General features: G+C 36.4%; 1 protein-coding gene across 2 annotated transcripts in view; it reads left to right on the plus strand.

Annotated features, from left to right (window-relative positions):
* The window catches only part of SLC9B2 (solute carrier family 9 member B2), a 51,904-nt gene that overhangs the window by 19,379 nt on the left and 15,662 nt on the right, over positions 1–16,863 (plus strand). For both annotated transcript variants that reach the window (XM_025921934.2, XM_086704484.1), the window contains exons 4-8: positions 3,231–3,401; positions 7,329–7,471; positions 8,550–8,677; positions 10,424–10,599; positions 14,513–14,619. In XM_025921934.2, coding sequence (XP_025777719.1) covers positions 3,231–3,401; positions 7,329–7,471; positions 8,550–8,677; positions 10,424–10,599; positions 14,513–14,619 — 725 coding nt within the window. The remainder of the gene's footprint in view (positions 1–3,230; positions 3,402–7,328; positions 7,472–8,549; positions 8,678–10,423; positions 10,600–14,512; positions 14,620–16,863) is intronic.

Consider the following 16,863-nt stretch of genomic DNA (forward strand, 5'->3'; position numbering starts at 1 on the left):
ATTCAATGAACAGCCCTCTCACTTATGTCAATGAAAACATCTGAAAACAGTATTTTAAGTCTCTTTAAATATACCTTTTATCTGTCAAGAAAACAGGAAATCATCAGACACTAAAAACAGTATGACTAGGAGAGATAAATAAGCACTCAAGCTGGCTTTCGCTCTGGGGCTTCTGCAAAACACCAGTGAACTTGAGATTCATTTTGAGAACCATGAGAGTATAAGAGGCTATGCGTGGGCCTGCCCAGGTTGGGAGAAAAAGGAGAAATCATTCCTTCTCACCCACACAAAGCTGGAACCCAATGTAATGATGAATTTGAGGTAAACCTGCCCTGCAGAGGGGACCCGCAGCTAAACTTGACTGTCTGAACTGTAGTGCTGTCTGGGCAAGAAAAGAGTCTCCGCTAAATATGTGTAACTTCATGCTGATCTGTGTTCCAAAGTCACAGAAAAAAACGTCAAGCTGAAAATATATCTAAAAGTAGTCCCGGATTGTGAAGATTGTAAGCACATGGTAGGGGCAAATTCATATCCTATCTGGGAAAACTGACATTCAACTTCAGCAATTCCCAAAGATTAAGTTTCAGGGAAGAGCTCACTGTTGCCAAAAACAAAAGCAACAAAACAAAAACAAAAGTCACAACATGCACAAGGAAACACGTTTCAAAAATTTGCATTATCAGAAAATAAAATATAAAATATTTTCAATAACTATGAAGAAATTAAAGAGGAGGTAACAAATATAAGTATAAAACAAGAAACTATTTACAAAATTGAACACATTTCAATAAGCACCAACTTCTAGAAATGAAAGATATAATAAAGTAATTGAAATTTCAAACTCAGTAGATTAGGCAGCAGATTAAGTGAAAAGAAAATTGGTAATCTAGTAAATAGGTCTGAAGAGATTACAATGCAGTACACACAGAAAAAAAAAAAAAATGGACGATATGAAAACTGAGCTTACCCAAATGGAGAAGAGACTGTGACTGTTCAATGTTTTAATCATAGTTCCAGAAAAATACAGGGAAAAGAATAGGGAAGAGGAAATATTTAAACAAATAAAGACAGAATGTTCCAGAATGGATGGAAAACATAAATCCTAAGCAAACTAAAAGGAAGCCATATGGAAATTAACATAAGTACTGAACAGATCACACTGAAATTGCAGAAAACCAAAGAAAAAGAAAGATCTTAAAAATAGCCAAAGGAGGGGCGCCTGGGTGGCGCAGTCGGTTAAGCGTCCGACTTCAGCCAGGTCACGATCTCGCGGTCCGTGAGTTCGAGCCCCGCGTCAGGCGCTGGGCTGATGGCTCAGAGCCTGGAGCCTGTTTCCGATTCTGTGTCTCCCTCTCTCTCTGCCCCCTCCCCCATTCATGCTCTGTCTCTCTCTGTCCCAAAAATAAATAAACGTTGAAAAAAAAAATTAAAAAAAAAAAAAATAGCCAAAGGAGGGGCATCTGGGTGGCTCAGTCGGCTAAGCGTCCGACTTGGGCTCAGGTCATGATCTCACGGTCTGTGAGTTCGAGCCCCATGTCGGACTCTGTGCTGACAGCTGAAAGCCTGGAGCCTGCTTCAGATTCCCCTCTTCAGATTTCCCTCTCTCTCTGCCCCTCCCCCACTAGTTCTCTCTCTCTCTCTCTCTCTCTCTCTCTCTGTCTCAAAAATAAATAAACATTAAAAAAAATTTTTTTTAATAGCCAAAGGAAAAAAACAATTCCTAAAAGACACTTAAAAACAGCAATAAAAGCCAGAAAACCAAGGGACAGTATTTTAAAGGAACTGGAAGATAGTAACTCTCAACCTAGAACTGTATACCCTGAAAAACTATCTTTTAAGAATGAGAATAAAGATAATTCCAGATCAATAAAACTAAGAATTTGTTACCAACAGATCTTCATGAGAAATATAGCATGCTCTGGTGCACTGTTTCTGAACTATGAATTAGTTCATATATGATGGTAAATGAGGAATTGTGTTAGTGTAACATGAAAATTTGCATTTGTACATAATTTCTCCTGCCATGTTAATATTTTACATCACCAAACAATGGCATGTGAATGCAAAACGCATTGAAAAACAAGAACAGACAAAAAAGGTCAGATATATGATTCCTTACAATTAAAGATAAAGCCTTACTAAAATGAAGACTTTTTAAAAAGCTGAACTCCCTATAGAAGTACTTTTTTTTTTTTTTTTCAGACAGTTAGTTGCTGGTTTAGGGGTTTCAGAGGCTTTTTAAACTTTCTAGACCATTAAACTATCTAATGAAACCATATATGGATGTAGAAGCTGATATTACAAACAAAATAGCTGCCAACACTTTCCCTCAGTTAAAACAACAACAACAAATATTTGATTGATGGAGAAAGCTATAATCTGGATCAGATTTGGACAGAACTGCTTACTATTTAAAGCAAATGCTTTCAAGGTTCTACATCTCGAAATAATACGTGTGGTTCCAAGGGTTTGGGTCTGCCAAAAAGAGACTGTGAAATGCAAATGCCAGTGGAGATTTAACTGCACTAGCACTTTTATTAGGATCATTACTGTTTTTGTCAATACTTTGGTCACAGGATTTAAGCTTTGAGTTGTCTGCCCAACTGTTTTCCCATGAGTCTTTGTTGTTTCAGTGTAAACTTTAGTACAACACAAGGTTTTCAAACAAGGAAACATGTTTCACCTTCTAATAGAAATACCTCTATTAAAGGAAATACTTTAGGCAACAAAATAATTGTCCCAGATAAAAAATTTGAGTTGCCATAATGAATAATGATCAAAACGGAAAATAGGTGAGTATAATAGTGTTTAATTCAAGACAGAACTAAAATACTAGAATGTGATTATTCAGGTATTCTCATGTTCCTATGAAGAGAGTAAAGATAGCCAGTGTTTCCCTTTTTATTAATGAGTGAATATTTGTGGTAAAATTATAAAGGAAAAAGGAGGAATGATAAAAATTCAAGATCATAGTTCCTTCTGATGGTGTGAAAGGAGATGGGAGATGGGATTAAGAGGGGCACATGGGTGGATCCAAAGGCACTAGTAATATCCTATTTCTTAAGATGGTTGGTAATTATTACCCAATTGTTCATATTACTGATGCTTTCTAAAATTTACACATGGTTATAAATACTTGTATGTATGCTCGATATTTTTAAAATTTTTATATTATATTGAAACCATATGACAACTTACTGATAGAAACTAGTTTTCCTGGTTTATTTCAGTTACGATGGTTGTTCTTCTCTGGGCTGTAGTTTGGTCAATTACTACCAGCGAATGTCTTCCTGGAGGAAACCTATTTGGAATTATAATCCTATTCTATTGTGCCATCATTGGAGGTAAACTTTTGGGGCTCATTAAGTTACCTACATTACCTCCACTGCCTCCTCTTCTAGGTAAGTGCTAAATACTTTCTGACTTCAAGAGTAAATCATATTTTAAAAACTGTAGTTTGGGAAGCTTTGGGAAATAAATATAAAATATTTCTGTATTTGATGTGTTGGAGCCAAAAGCCAATTATTAAATTTTGAGTTTGGTAAGCCAGTTGTTAAACACAGAAATTTTTTAAAATTAAATTATATATATTTACAATTAAATAACTTGCATTAAAAATAAAACCAATAGATACTCAAAACTAATCACTTACGGCATTTTCTCCTTATCTAGGCTCTTGAAATTATGGAAACAATATATAGTGGTGTGCCACTGGCTCTCTCTTCCCAACTGCACATTCATTGACATCATGTTGGTAGCTTAACATCAACCATGGTAGAAGTAACTGTAAGACAGAAATGCTACAAAACTAGGGCTCAATGTATTGTTAGTCACTCACATCATTGACAAAGGAGTGAAGGGGTCGTCTGCCAGATCAGTATCAGGTGGCCATATCAATCCAGACCATCCAGAAACAGTGTCCCAGCGAAGTTGTTGTCACATTCATTTGGAGAACAAAAAAATGCTTCCTCTTGCGCGCCCCCCCAAAACTCCAAAAGAAACTCTTAACATATTTTTGAGTCCTTGTTAGATTATTATTTCTTTTGAACTCTGCTCATTTCAGCACTATTTGTAATGAAAAATCTGAAAAGTTCCTTAAAGTCCATTAATTGGTTCAAAAAATTACAGTACTTCCAAACAATGAGATACTATTTCTACTATTAGAAAATGAGGCACACGAACACACATACTGAGGCATGCTTACATAGGTATACAAACTTTTCTGGAAAGGCAAAGAAAACCCTTAAGAGTGAAAATCTTTGGAGAATGAAGATCGAAAGTTTGCAGTTGGAATAGAACATGTACTTGCCACTTCCTACTTGTTGGTGATGTTTTAATTCACCATGAGCATGTGTTATCCTTATTACTCTTTAAAAAAACAACTGTGGTTGGCTAGTTCCCACTTTCAAAAATTCTGGAAAGACCGTAACTGCAGAATTCAAAACTTTACGAGACCTTCTTCTAGATTAAATGGCAGTGATGCTTCCTGGCCTAGCGGTGTCTGGAGCAAGTCACAAAAGCTATGCTTGTCATTAGTCTCCATTCTCATAGCTTACATACAGAACATTGCAACAATAGTAAGTTTGTTTAGTCATTTAATGTGTAATGCTTGTAAGGTCATGCTGAGAAGAAGGTACTGCTAGAGAAGAACAGTCTGGAAGCCCAGTGTCTGGTGGAGAAGTCTCTCTTTCCTGTTGTAGGGACATGTGGTATCAGCGAGGGCAGGATTCTCTCGCAAACTCCTCAGCTCCCTCGGTCACTGTCAACTACTGACACTTCCCAGAATGTGTCATACTTTTCTTCATACCTTGGAAGACACTACTAACCCATCCAGAAACTTCTTGACTCTCCACCCGGTTCTTCCCCTTGTTTCGATCCCTCTGACTTACTACTCTTCTCTCACTCATACAACACTCCCTTATGCTTCCATAAAATTGAGGTTGTCAGTTTATCTCACTCCCCTAGAGGCTGAAAACTTGTTGAGATGTAGTACCAAGTTTTTGTTCATTATTATACTTCTACTACCTACTGTACTGTCTAAAATACTGAAGGCATTTGGTAAACAGTAAATGGCTGAATGAAAGAAGAATCAGAAGCTGACCTGACAGAGCAATGTCCATTTCTTCATAACTCACAAGCCTTTGGAAAGCAAGGATTTTTTTTAATGTTTTTTTCATGTTTATTTTTTTCATGTTTTTTTATGTTTATTTTTTTTATTTTTTTTTTTTAATGTTTATTTTTTGAGAGAGAGAGCACAGGTAGGGGAGGGGCAGAGAGAGAGGGAGACCCAGAATCTGAAGCAGTCTCCAGGCTCCGTGCTGTCAGCACAGAACCAGAAGCGATGCTCAGACTCACGAATCATGAGATCATGACCTGAACCAAAGTCAGAATGCTCAATGGGTTGAACCACCCAGGCACCTCGCAAGTTATGTATTTTTTGTTAAAGTACCTGGCTTGAGGGTGAAATTGAATCCACATAAGTATTTGTTGATAATTCAGGTAAACTGACATAGCAAATAACTTCAGGAGCTGTTTACTTTGCACATAAAAGAGTGACTGAATTAGGCATTGTATTAAAACATTTTATATTTATAATTTGATCACATTTCTATCTGAATACTCCATTACTGATTCTAATGATTTTTATTTGCATATTAAAGGCTTTTCTTAGCTCCTCTAATATAGTATATTATTTTAATTTTTTATTGAAAATTTTATTTAAATTCTAGTTAGTTAACATATAATGTAATATTGGTTTCAGGAATAGAATTTAGTGATTCATCTTGCATATAACACCCAGTGCCCATCATAACAAGTGCCCTCCTTAATACCCATCACCCATCTAGCCCATCTCCCCACCCACCTCCCTCCATCAACTCTCAATTTGTTCTCTATCATTTAGAGTATCTTATGGATTATGAGCAGGTAGATAGGCTAAATGAGTAAGGGGCATTAAGGAAGACACTTGTTGGGATGAGCACTGGGTGCTGTACATAGGTGATGAATCACTGGAATCTACTCCTGAAATCATTATTGCACTATATGCTAACTAGGATATAAATAAATAAATAAATAAATAAATAAATAAATAAATAAATATTTTAAAATAATAAAAAAAGAAAAAGAAAAAAATAAAATTCAAAGAAAAAAAAAGTATATTATGGTTTGCTTCCCTTTTTTTCCCTTCACATATGTTCATCTGTTTTGTTTCCTAAATTCCACATGTGAGTGAAATCATATGATATTTGTTTTTCTCTGACTTATTACACTTAGCATAATATACTAATATTATGGATATGGATATATAATATACTAATATTATGGATATGGATATATAATATCCATCCACATTGTTGCAAATAGCAAGACTTCATTCTTTTTGATGGCTAATATTCCATTGTGTGTGTGTGTGTGTGTGTGTGTGTATATATATATATATATACCATATCTTCTTTATTTATTAATCAGTCAGTGGACACTTGGGCTCTTTCTGTAGTTTGCTATTATTGATAATGCTGCTATAAACATCAGAGGGCATGTACCCTTTGAATCTATATTTTTGTATCCTTTGGGTAAATACCTAGCAGTGCAATTGCTACATCATAGGGTAGTTCTATTTTTAACTTTTTGAGGAGCCTCCATAAGTGTTTCCCAGAGTGGCCACACTAATTTGCATTCCCACCAACAGCATAAGACAGTTCCTTTCTCCACAGCCTCACCAACATCTGTTGTTTCTTATGTTAGTTTTAACCATTCTGACAGGTGTGAGGCGGTATCCCATCATGGTTTGGTTTGTATTTCCCTGATGATGAGTGAGATTGAGCATCTTTTCATGCATCTGTTAGCCATCTGCATGATGGAAAAGTATCGATTCATGTCTTCTCATTTTTTCACTGGATTGTTTTTTGGGTGTTGAGTTTGGTGAGTTCTTTATAGATTTTGAATACTAACCCTTTATCCGATATGTCACTTGCAAGTATCTTCCCCATTCCATAGGCTGCCTTTTTGCTTTGTTGATTGTTTCCGTTGCTGTGCAGAAGCTTTTTATCTTAATGAAGTCCCATTAGTTCTTTTGTGCTTTTGTTTCCTTTGCCTCCAGCAATGTGTCTAGTAAGAAGTTGCTACAGCCAAAGTCAAAGGGGTTGCTATCTGTGTTCTCCTGTAGGATTTTGATGGTTTCCTATCTCACATTTAGGTCTTTCATCCATTTAAACAAAAATGTTAAACAAAAGAATATTAAAGAGACATGAACTCAAAAAGTAAAAATGCCAAAAATATCTTCTCTATTTGAAAACCAACTAAGGAGTTGTTTGACTTCTCCATTCTAGGCATGCTTCTTGCTGGGTTTCTTGTCAGAAATATCCCTGTCATCAGTGATAATGTACAGATCAAGCATAAGTGGTCTTCCTCTTTGAGAAGCATAGCCCTGTCTATCATATTGGTTCGTGCTGGCCTTGGGCTTGATTCAAAGGTATGAAGTATAAATTTCTAATTGTTGACTAGGAATTGAACTCTTCCAGTACTGCTACTATTCAGAATCACCGCGCTTTAGGCACTGTGACAGTCTAAAGAAGAGAATGGAGGGGGGCCTGGGTGGCTCAGTTGGTTAAGTGTCTGCTCAGGTCATGATCTCACAGTTCGTGAGTTTGAGCCCCACATCAGGCTCTGTGCTGACAGCTCAGAGCCTGGATCCTGGTTCGGATTCTGTGTCTCCCTCTCTGTACACCACCCCCGCTTGCGCTCTCTCTCTGTGTCTCAAAAATGAATAAATGTTAAAAAAAATTTTTTAAAGAAAAGAATGGAGTTTATTTCATGGAGGACTGACTATTCCCAGAAGATGACCCTATATTCGTTCTTGGAGGAAGGTGGAATTACTGTCTGGGGACAGCACTAACAATAAAGGCTCCCCTTTTCTCTGACAGAGATATAGGTCATCCTTATAAATAACAGGCTAGAGAGAGGATAGCACATTTATGGCATGCAAAGCCTTATGCAAGTGCTTAGGCTAACTATACAGCTCAAGAAACTGCTTGATACATAGGACGAGTCTCAAGTATGCCTTTTTTAATGCTTTTACTAACGTATATTTTTGAATGAGAGAATGAGTGTTCTTGGGGGTGAAGGTTTTCACCCTGGCCTCATTCTGGGGCCACAAGTTATAAATAAAGCTAACACCGAGAGGGTTAAATCAGCTACTTTGGGGATTAATGAGCACAGACTACAGAACATCCTGCTTGAGTTCAAACCTAGCTGCACAATTTACCAATTTCATGATCTTGGACAAATGACTTTAACTTGTATCTTTTTAGATGAGGACATCTAAATATAATGGGGATAGTAATTTCACCTATATCATAGTGTTGCTATGAGGACTAAATAAGCTATCTCCAAAACACTTCAAACACTGAAATGTTTGTTAAATAAAACTCATTACCTAGCAAATTCATGATAATCCAAACATGGTCTGAATACTGAAGAAAAGTGTCTGATGTCATAATCTCTTTCTGTCTTTAAATGATTATTTTTGTATTTCTGTTTGCATATTTCAGGCCCTGAAGAAGTTGAAGGGTGTTTGTATAAGACTGTCCATGGGTCCTTGTCTTGTGGAGGCATGCACATCTGCACTTCTGGCCCACTTTCTAATGGGCTTACCATGGCAATGGGGATTTATCCTGGGGTAATGGTTTTTCTTTTTCGTATGAAAACAGTGCAGGGATGTTTGGGGCTTTCTCTGATTCCATACCAGAGAATGCATAATAGCATTTTCTTAAGGACATCAGAAAATACAACATGGATATTCCAGCGTAATCTAAATATTATAACTTCAAAATATACTATTTATAGAATACATCTAACTTTTACAGGCATTATGATTTAAACAGTTGAAGAATTAATGGTGTTTTACCTACACCTTATTCCATGCTGGTGAGAGAGATGCCATATCTCACCTCAAAGTCCATACAAAGGGTAATAAACATATCAACAGTAATGAACACCTAACACTCTTTTCTCCTTCTTTTGTCACCAGACAGTTATGATTGGGTGGTTCTGCTGTCTCTTCCTTCCACTGCCAGTTCTTCTAATGGTTAACAGCCATAAGAAGTAAATAAATAAAGGGGAGCCTGGGCGGCTCATCGGTTAAGTGTCTGACTTCGGCTCAGGTCAAGATCTCACAGTTCGTGGGTTCGAGCCCCATGTTGGGCTCTCTGCTGACAGCTCAGAGCCTGGAGCCTGCTTCAGATTCTGTGTCTCCCTCTCTCTCTGCCCCTTCCTCACTCACTCATGCTCTCTCTCTGTCTCTCAAAAATAAATAAATATCAAAAAAAGAAGTAAATAATTATGAAAGTACTTAGTAAGAATTTAGTACTAATTAGTAGGCAAGAAGCAAGAAATCCTTACTTCTGGTTAAGACGGTAGAGCTATAGTGCCTGGATTTAAATCCCAGCTCTGTGACTCCAATATGTGAACTTTGGCAAGTTATTTAATCTCTCTGCATCTCGTTTGCAAGAATGAAGTCTCCTCATTTGCAGAATGAAGACAATTATTGTAGCTACCTTTTAGAGTTGTTGTGAGGATTAAATTAGTTAATTTATGTAGAGCACTTAAAATGGTGTTTGGCACATAGTAAACACTGTAAAATGTTTTCTGCTGTTACTGCTGCTGCTAGTGTTAGTATCACTGTCACTGCCATTATGGGCTTCTTCTAATCTGTGGTCTTATTCTACCTACCAAGTCCCAACAGAAGGCCTAATATCAGTCAGTTCCAATTTAAAAAACCTGCAGCTGTGTTTTTCAAACCTCATACCATAAATGTTTCGTCTTCATTTTTTTTAATGTTTTGTTTATTTTTGAGAGAGAGCAAACGGGGGAGGGGACAGAGGATCCAAAGTGGGCTCTGTGCTGATAGCAGCAAACCTGATATGGGGCTCGAACCCACGAACCATGAGATCATGACCTCAGCCAAAGTCAGATACTCAACCAACTGAGCCATGCAGTTGCCCTGGCTGGCTTGCTTGCTTGCTTTATTTATTTATTTATTTATTATTTATTTATTTATTTATTTATTTATTTATTTATTTATTTTTTAAGGCAAATTCCTGCAACCTAATCCCATTAGGTCTTCTGTGCCACCCATAACTATATATTTCAGGGCAACCTAAGTGGTTCCAATATAGGCTGTCTGTAGCCACACTTTCAAAAAGTGTTCTGTAGAACTTGTGTGTGTGTATGTGTGTGTGTGTGTGTGTGTGTGTGTGTGTGTGTGTGTGTGTGTGTGTTTCCAGTTTGGTGCTTCACTGCTATTTGAAAGACAGTAGTTGTCTAAAGTGTAACCTCTAAAAGAGTAGATGTTATTATAATTTCAACAATAATAATAATAATGAGTAAGCTGCTATCACAAATGTTTAAAGCGCTGCCTACTTAGTTTTGTTTTAGGTGCTGTATCTCCAGCTGTCGTAGTGCCTTCAATGCTCCTTTTGCAGGAAGGAGGCTATGGAGTTGAAAAAGGCGTCCCAACCTTACTTATGGCTGCTGGCAGCTTCGATGATATTCTGGCTATCACTGGCTTCAACACATGCTTGGGCATGGCCTTTTCCACAGGTAAACTGGTCAGTTCACGATGTGCTGTTCCCTTGCGCTACAGAGACATAGATTATGATGTTACAAACTGGGCATATTTGCTTGATAACTGAATACGGCAGATTAAATGGAGAAACCAACTCCACAGGTTAGTTCTATACCTGAGGAGGGACCAGTAGCTTATTTTACTCCCTTCACCCTCTGGACATGGACTGTTCCAATGGTCTGGTAAATGCATTGACAGGGATCCAGAGTAGCAAAGTTTAAGAAAGGATTAGAATAGCTTTTGCATGGAGGCTTCTGAGAAAGCTCAATCTTGGAGACTTCACACAGAGATGAGTAGGCTTTTCAAAGACAACAATGACACAGAACAGTCCAAGTGAAAGGAACAGCATTCTTCTAAAATAGGAACAGTTTCTGCTCTCTGTAACATTTTATGGGTAATAATGGCAATGATTTTTCACAGGTATCTTACTTCCTTACTGAGTGTCTGACATGGATGTATTTTGTGCTAAGCAGTAATAAAAGAAGAGTGTAAAACATTTTTTGTCTCCCACTATTATTTAAGACTTTTACTATCCTTTGGCACAGCACAAGTTTATTTTTAAACCATGTCCAAGATTCAGAAATAAGATTTGCGATCCCATGCGATTGACAAAATGTAATTGTAGAGTGAGTTTAGCTTCCAATTATTGTGGAACACATTTTCTTGGGAAGTCATATGTTCTCAATATCTCTACTCCCATAGTTATCTAGGGATAACATTTTAGGATTTAGGCTGATTACCTAGAACCTCAACTCTTCCCACTGCCCCAAGTTCCTTATATCCGGTCACCCTCCATACACTGCTGTGCATCACTGGTAAATTAACCTTGTCAAAACATGACTCTCATAGTATTACTTTTTGGTAAAAGAACCAGTGAGGATTCTCTATTACCTGTTAGGTCAAATCTACACCCTTGTCTTTACTTTAATTTTACTGTACCTATCCAAACTTATGTTCTCACTGCCTTCCTGGTATACACCTTTGAAACCATGGTTCTCAGCCTCAGCTGCATACTAGAATTACCTGGAGAATTTTTAAAAATACTTGTAAGTGAGCACTACCTTAGACCAATTAAATCAGAACCTTTGGGAATAGAAACCAGGCTTTATGCAAGAGTTTGCATTAGAATCACACGGGAGGAGAAGAAGAGGGATGAGGGGGCAAGAGGGAGGGTGTACTGGGGTTTCATAATCTGGGGAGTATGGGCTATGGATAGTTTAAAGAACTTTCCTAGTCAACAATGCTGTGTTCCCTCTGCCCTGCTCCACTAAATGTGGTCCTTAGACGTTTTGGATGGGAACTACCAGGAGCTCTTTAAAATATGGATCCCAAGCCCTGCCAGGCTTACTGAATCAGAATTTTTAGAGGTGGGTCCAAGAAGTCTTTTTTTTTTTCCTTACATACTAGAGACTGAAACTAATTAGCTACTTTTTATACATTTATAGTAAATTATTTATTGTAATAGCTTGAGACATTTGCTACTGTCACAGCTAGATGTTTCTGACAGTCACACCATTATCTAACATAGAGCTGCTCTGGCTAAATAAAATTACTACAGAGGTAATTCTTTTTTTTTTTTTCTTTTAATAAGAGAGATGATTAAAACTGTAAGGAAGGAAAAACTGTTGCCCATCTACCCACCTTAAGTCCATTGGCTGTGCCCTGTAAATCAGAATGACAAAAGACAAATTAACAAGAGAAAAGCATGTGCACCCTGTTGTGCATGTTGTTAGCATGTGCACCCTGCTTACCTAGGGGAGTACTTACTCACTGATGCCTAACTCAAAGAGGTGGTTAGAATTTGGTATATAAATATATATATAATTTGCATGTAAGTGAACCATGCAACTCAAACCTGTATGTGATGTATATATCACATCTTAGCAAAAAACAGTAATTTTGGTGAAATGCAAGACAAAAGAAAAGAACTTTGAACTTTTAGAGGCAGCAAATTGTGGAAAGGCAAATAGGGTAACCAATGGTATCTAGGGATGCTCTTAGTAGAATCTGTCTTTGGGATGATGAGAGTCTGAAGTTGTCCCAGTGGTTAACTTCTGTCCTTCTGGTAGAGGAAAAATTTATGCCCTTAAAAGTTTATGCTCTCCTTTTAGGCAAATAGGAGGAGATAGATACCTTTTCTTTTTTTTTTTTTTTTTTTTTTTTTTTTTTTTTTTTTTTAAATTTTTTTTTTTCAACGTTTATTTATTTTTGGGACAGAGAGAGACAGAGCATGAACGGGGGAGGGGCAGAGAGAGAGGGAGACACAGAATCGGAAACAGGCTCCAGGCTCCGAGCCATCAGCCCAGAGCCCGACGCGGGGCTCGAACTCAGGGATAGATACCTTTTCTTGATTCTGTTTCTTCTCAATTGCCTTCTGCTCAAAATCATCTTTATGCCAAAGTGGCATACCTTGGTGTGGCATATTGTTACCCTAAACTACAATAATAAGAAACTACATACTAGTTGCATTTTTTAAAATGTTGTGTTTATTTTTGAGACAGAGACAGACCGAGAGAGAGAGAGAGAGAGAGAGAGAGAGAGAGAGAGGGAGAACATGAGTGGGGGAGGGGCAAAAAGAGAGGGGGACAGGGGATCCAAAGTGGGCTCTGTGCTGAGAGCAGAGAGCCCTATGCAGGGCACAAACTCATGAACTGTGAGATCATGACCTGCGCCTAAATCGAGAGTTGGACGCTTAACCAACTGAGCTACCCAGGCACCCCAGTACATATTTTCTTTGAATAGTGTGGAAGGAAGGACTTCATGTGTTGAGCAATTTACTATGATTTTGTGTACAATGTGCTAACAGATTTTTTTAAAGTATTCTAAATTCTGTTTGCTATGAAAGAAAACAGAAGTCTACATATATATATATATATATATATATATATATATATATATTATGATACTTCAAAGAAGCAATCCAACAAATAAAGGCTCTTCTAAGAGCAGTTTCAAAAATAATTTGTTTTTGGGGGTGCCTGGGTGGTTCAGTCAGTTAAATGTCTGACTTCAGCTCAGGTCATGATCTCGGGGTTCGTGAATTCGAGCCCTGCTAGGGCTCTGTGCTGACAGCTCAGAGCCTGGAGCCTGCTTTGGATTCTGTGACTCCCTCTCTCTCTGCCCCACCCCTGCTTGCACTGTGTCTCTAAAAAATGAATAAACATTAAAAAAAAAAATTTTTTTAGTAATTTGTTTTCAGATTTACTTTTAGAAATAGCTTTTGAGAAACAGTAAGTCCCCTACACTCCTTGTAGTAAGAAGATTCTTGGGGTACTTGGCTGGCTCAGTTGGAAGGGCATGTGACTCCTGACCTTGAGGGTCATGAGTTTGAGCCCCACATTGGGTATAGAGATTACTAAAAACAAAAAAATAAATAAATACATTTTAAAAACTTAAAAAAATAAAAGATTCTTGATTTAACTGCCAAATTTTTAAGTTACTGTATTCTTTACATATCAGAGCTACCGTAATCAATTATTAGTAAAAAATCAGGCCCTTAATTGGCAATTTGAAAACTAGATATGTCTTCTCACCCAGCCTGTGCCTATAGTATAGTAGAACAAATTAGCTCTGTTCATGAATTTTATCTTTCATATTTTCTTAGGCCATTTAAGTAAACTTTTATTGATGTAAGCATAAAAGAAGGGCACAAATCATAGTTTATACCAATTTTGAAATTTATCTGCAATAATATGCATAGGTTTCTTATAATATAGGCCCATCTTATTAGACATTTTACATCACATATATTTAAGAAAGTGGAGAGCAGGAAATACCTGTATAACTTTCCTTCTATGTAATTAGATGCTTTTTATGTTGATAATTAAAGTCTAAGTATTTACAGATTTAGAGTTCTGCCTGAAGTTTTTCTTTTTATGTGTTTTTAAGGCTCCACAATTTTTAATGTTCTCAGAGGAATTTTAGAGGTGGTAATTGGTATGGCAACTGGATCTCTTCTTGGATTTTTTATTCAGTACTTTCCAAGCAGTGACCAGGTAAAAGAAATAATCTATGGGAAAGTCATGCTCTAAAATGTCATTGGAAAAACATTCTGGAACAGTCTCCTGAACGTGAAGAACACGATTTAGAAAATGGCCCCCCATTGTAAAACTGCTTATTCCCAAATCAATGCTATCCATGAGATGTATGAACAAGGCTAGATGTGCAGTTGACCCCTGAACAATGCAGGGATTAGGGGCACTGACCCTGTGCACAGTCAGAAATCCATGTATAACTTTTGACTCCCAAAAACTTAATTACTAATAGCCTGCTGTTGACTAGAATCCTTTCTGATAACATAAACAGTTGATTAACACATATTTTATATGTTGTATGTACTATATACTGTATTCTTATAATAAAGTAAGCTAGAGAAAAGAAGATATTATTAAGAAAATCGTAAAGGAAATACATTTATAGTAGTGTACTGTATTTATCAAAAAAAAAAAAAATTTGCATGTAAGTGGACCATGCAGCTCAAATCTGTGTTAAGGGTCAACTGTATAAGGTTTTAATGCAATCCTAAAATTTTTACTCTAATGTATATTCTATAAACTTACATTTCACTGAAAAATAAATAACATCATTTCCAGAATATGCAAGCAATCCTTTCTTTTTGTTTTTATTTTTTATTTTATTATTATTATTAATATTAGCTAAGTCAAGATGTAAAATGGCTTTGCGGCCCTCTTTTTAGTATCAGCATATCTTAGATTATAATACTACCTATACCTTAACATCTCATTGTAATATAGTCTAGTATTTGTCACCAAGATGATCAAAGTTCTTTACTCATCACAATAATTTCATAATATTCACAGAGAGTTTTTTTGTTTTGTTTTCCTTTACCCTCCTAAGTCTCTTGGGATAGACAAACATATAAGAGTCTTTGTTTTCCTATAAGAACTGGCATTATTTTGAAATTTCAGAGAATTTTGAATGGAAATATAAACTTAACTAAAGTAGAACTTTAAAAAAATTAATATTTCCATTATAAGAAAGTATGATGAGTTGGATTTTTACTATGCTCCAAAACCCTCCAACTAAAATTGTAAAAAATTTTATGAATGCATAAAAGAAAATTATAGGATTTTCTAATTACACAACAAAATAAAGAGTGATGGCTTACATTTTGTTGCTTACTGTATATAAAATGATATAGTAAGTACAATAAAGTGCCACTACATTCAATATGGTAGCCACCAGCTACATGTGGCTATAGCAGATAGAGAACATTTCAGTGGTGCAGATGTAGAAATTTCCATCATCACTGGATGTTCTTTTGGGAAGCACTGATCTAGTACAATCATATAAACTCATGTAATCTAGTGTAAACCACATAAGACCCATGAAGAGAATACTATTAATAGTATTCATCAGTACCTTTCTACTGATGAGGAGATTGAGATTTAAGAAGTAACTTGAACGAGTTCATATAGCTAGAAAGCAGCAGAGCTGGGAGTGAACTCTAGTAATCCTGAGCCTGGATGCTTCCAAGTCAAGCACTTCTAAAGACCTACTTGCCTTCTAAAGTGATCAAGAAGTTTAGGCCATGGGAAACATTTTTCTAGATATGTCTTCTAAGGCAAGGGAAACAAAAGCAAAAATAAGCTATTGGAACTACATCAAAATAAAAAGCTTTTGCACAACAAAGGAAACCATTAACAAACCTAAAAGACTAAAACCTACTAAATGGGAGAAAATATTTGCAAATGATGTATCCAAGAAGGCTTAGTATCCAAAATATATAAAGAACTTATACAACTCAACACCTATATATATATATATTCTGGTACTCTGCCCATTTTTAATCGGAATATATATATATGTATATATATATATATATGTATATACATGTATATATGTATGTATATATATGTATATACATGTATATATGTATGTATATATATATATATGTATATACATGTATATATGTATGTATATACATATATATATATTCCGATTAAAAATGGGCAGAGTACCAGAATGGACATTTTTCCAAAGAAGACATAATATATGGCCAACAGACACATGAAAAGATGTTCAACATCACTAACCATTAGGAAAATGCAAATCAAAACCACAATGAGTTATTACTTTACACCTGTCAGAATGGCTAACATCAAAAAGATAAGAAATAACAAGTATTGGATACAGAGAAAATGGAACACTGCACGGTTGGTGGGAAGGTAAACTGGTACAGCCACTGTGGAAATCAGTGTGGCGGTTCCTCAAAAAAT

Source organism: Puma concolor, chromosome B1 (genome assembly GCF_028749965.1).
Source record: "Puma concolor isolate L17-30 chromosome B1, mPumCon1.1.hap2, whole genome shotgun sequence".
NCBI lineage: Eukaryota > Metazoa > Chordata > Mammalia > Carnivora > Felidae > Puma > Puma concolor.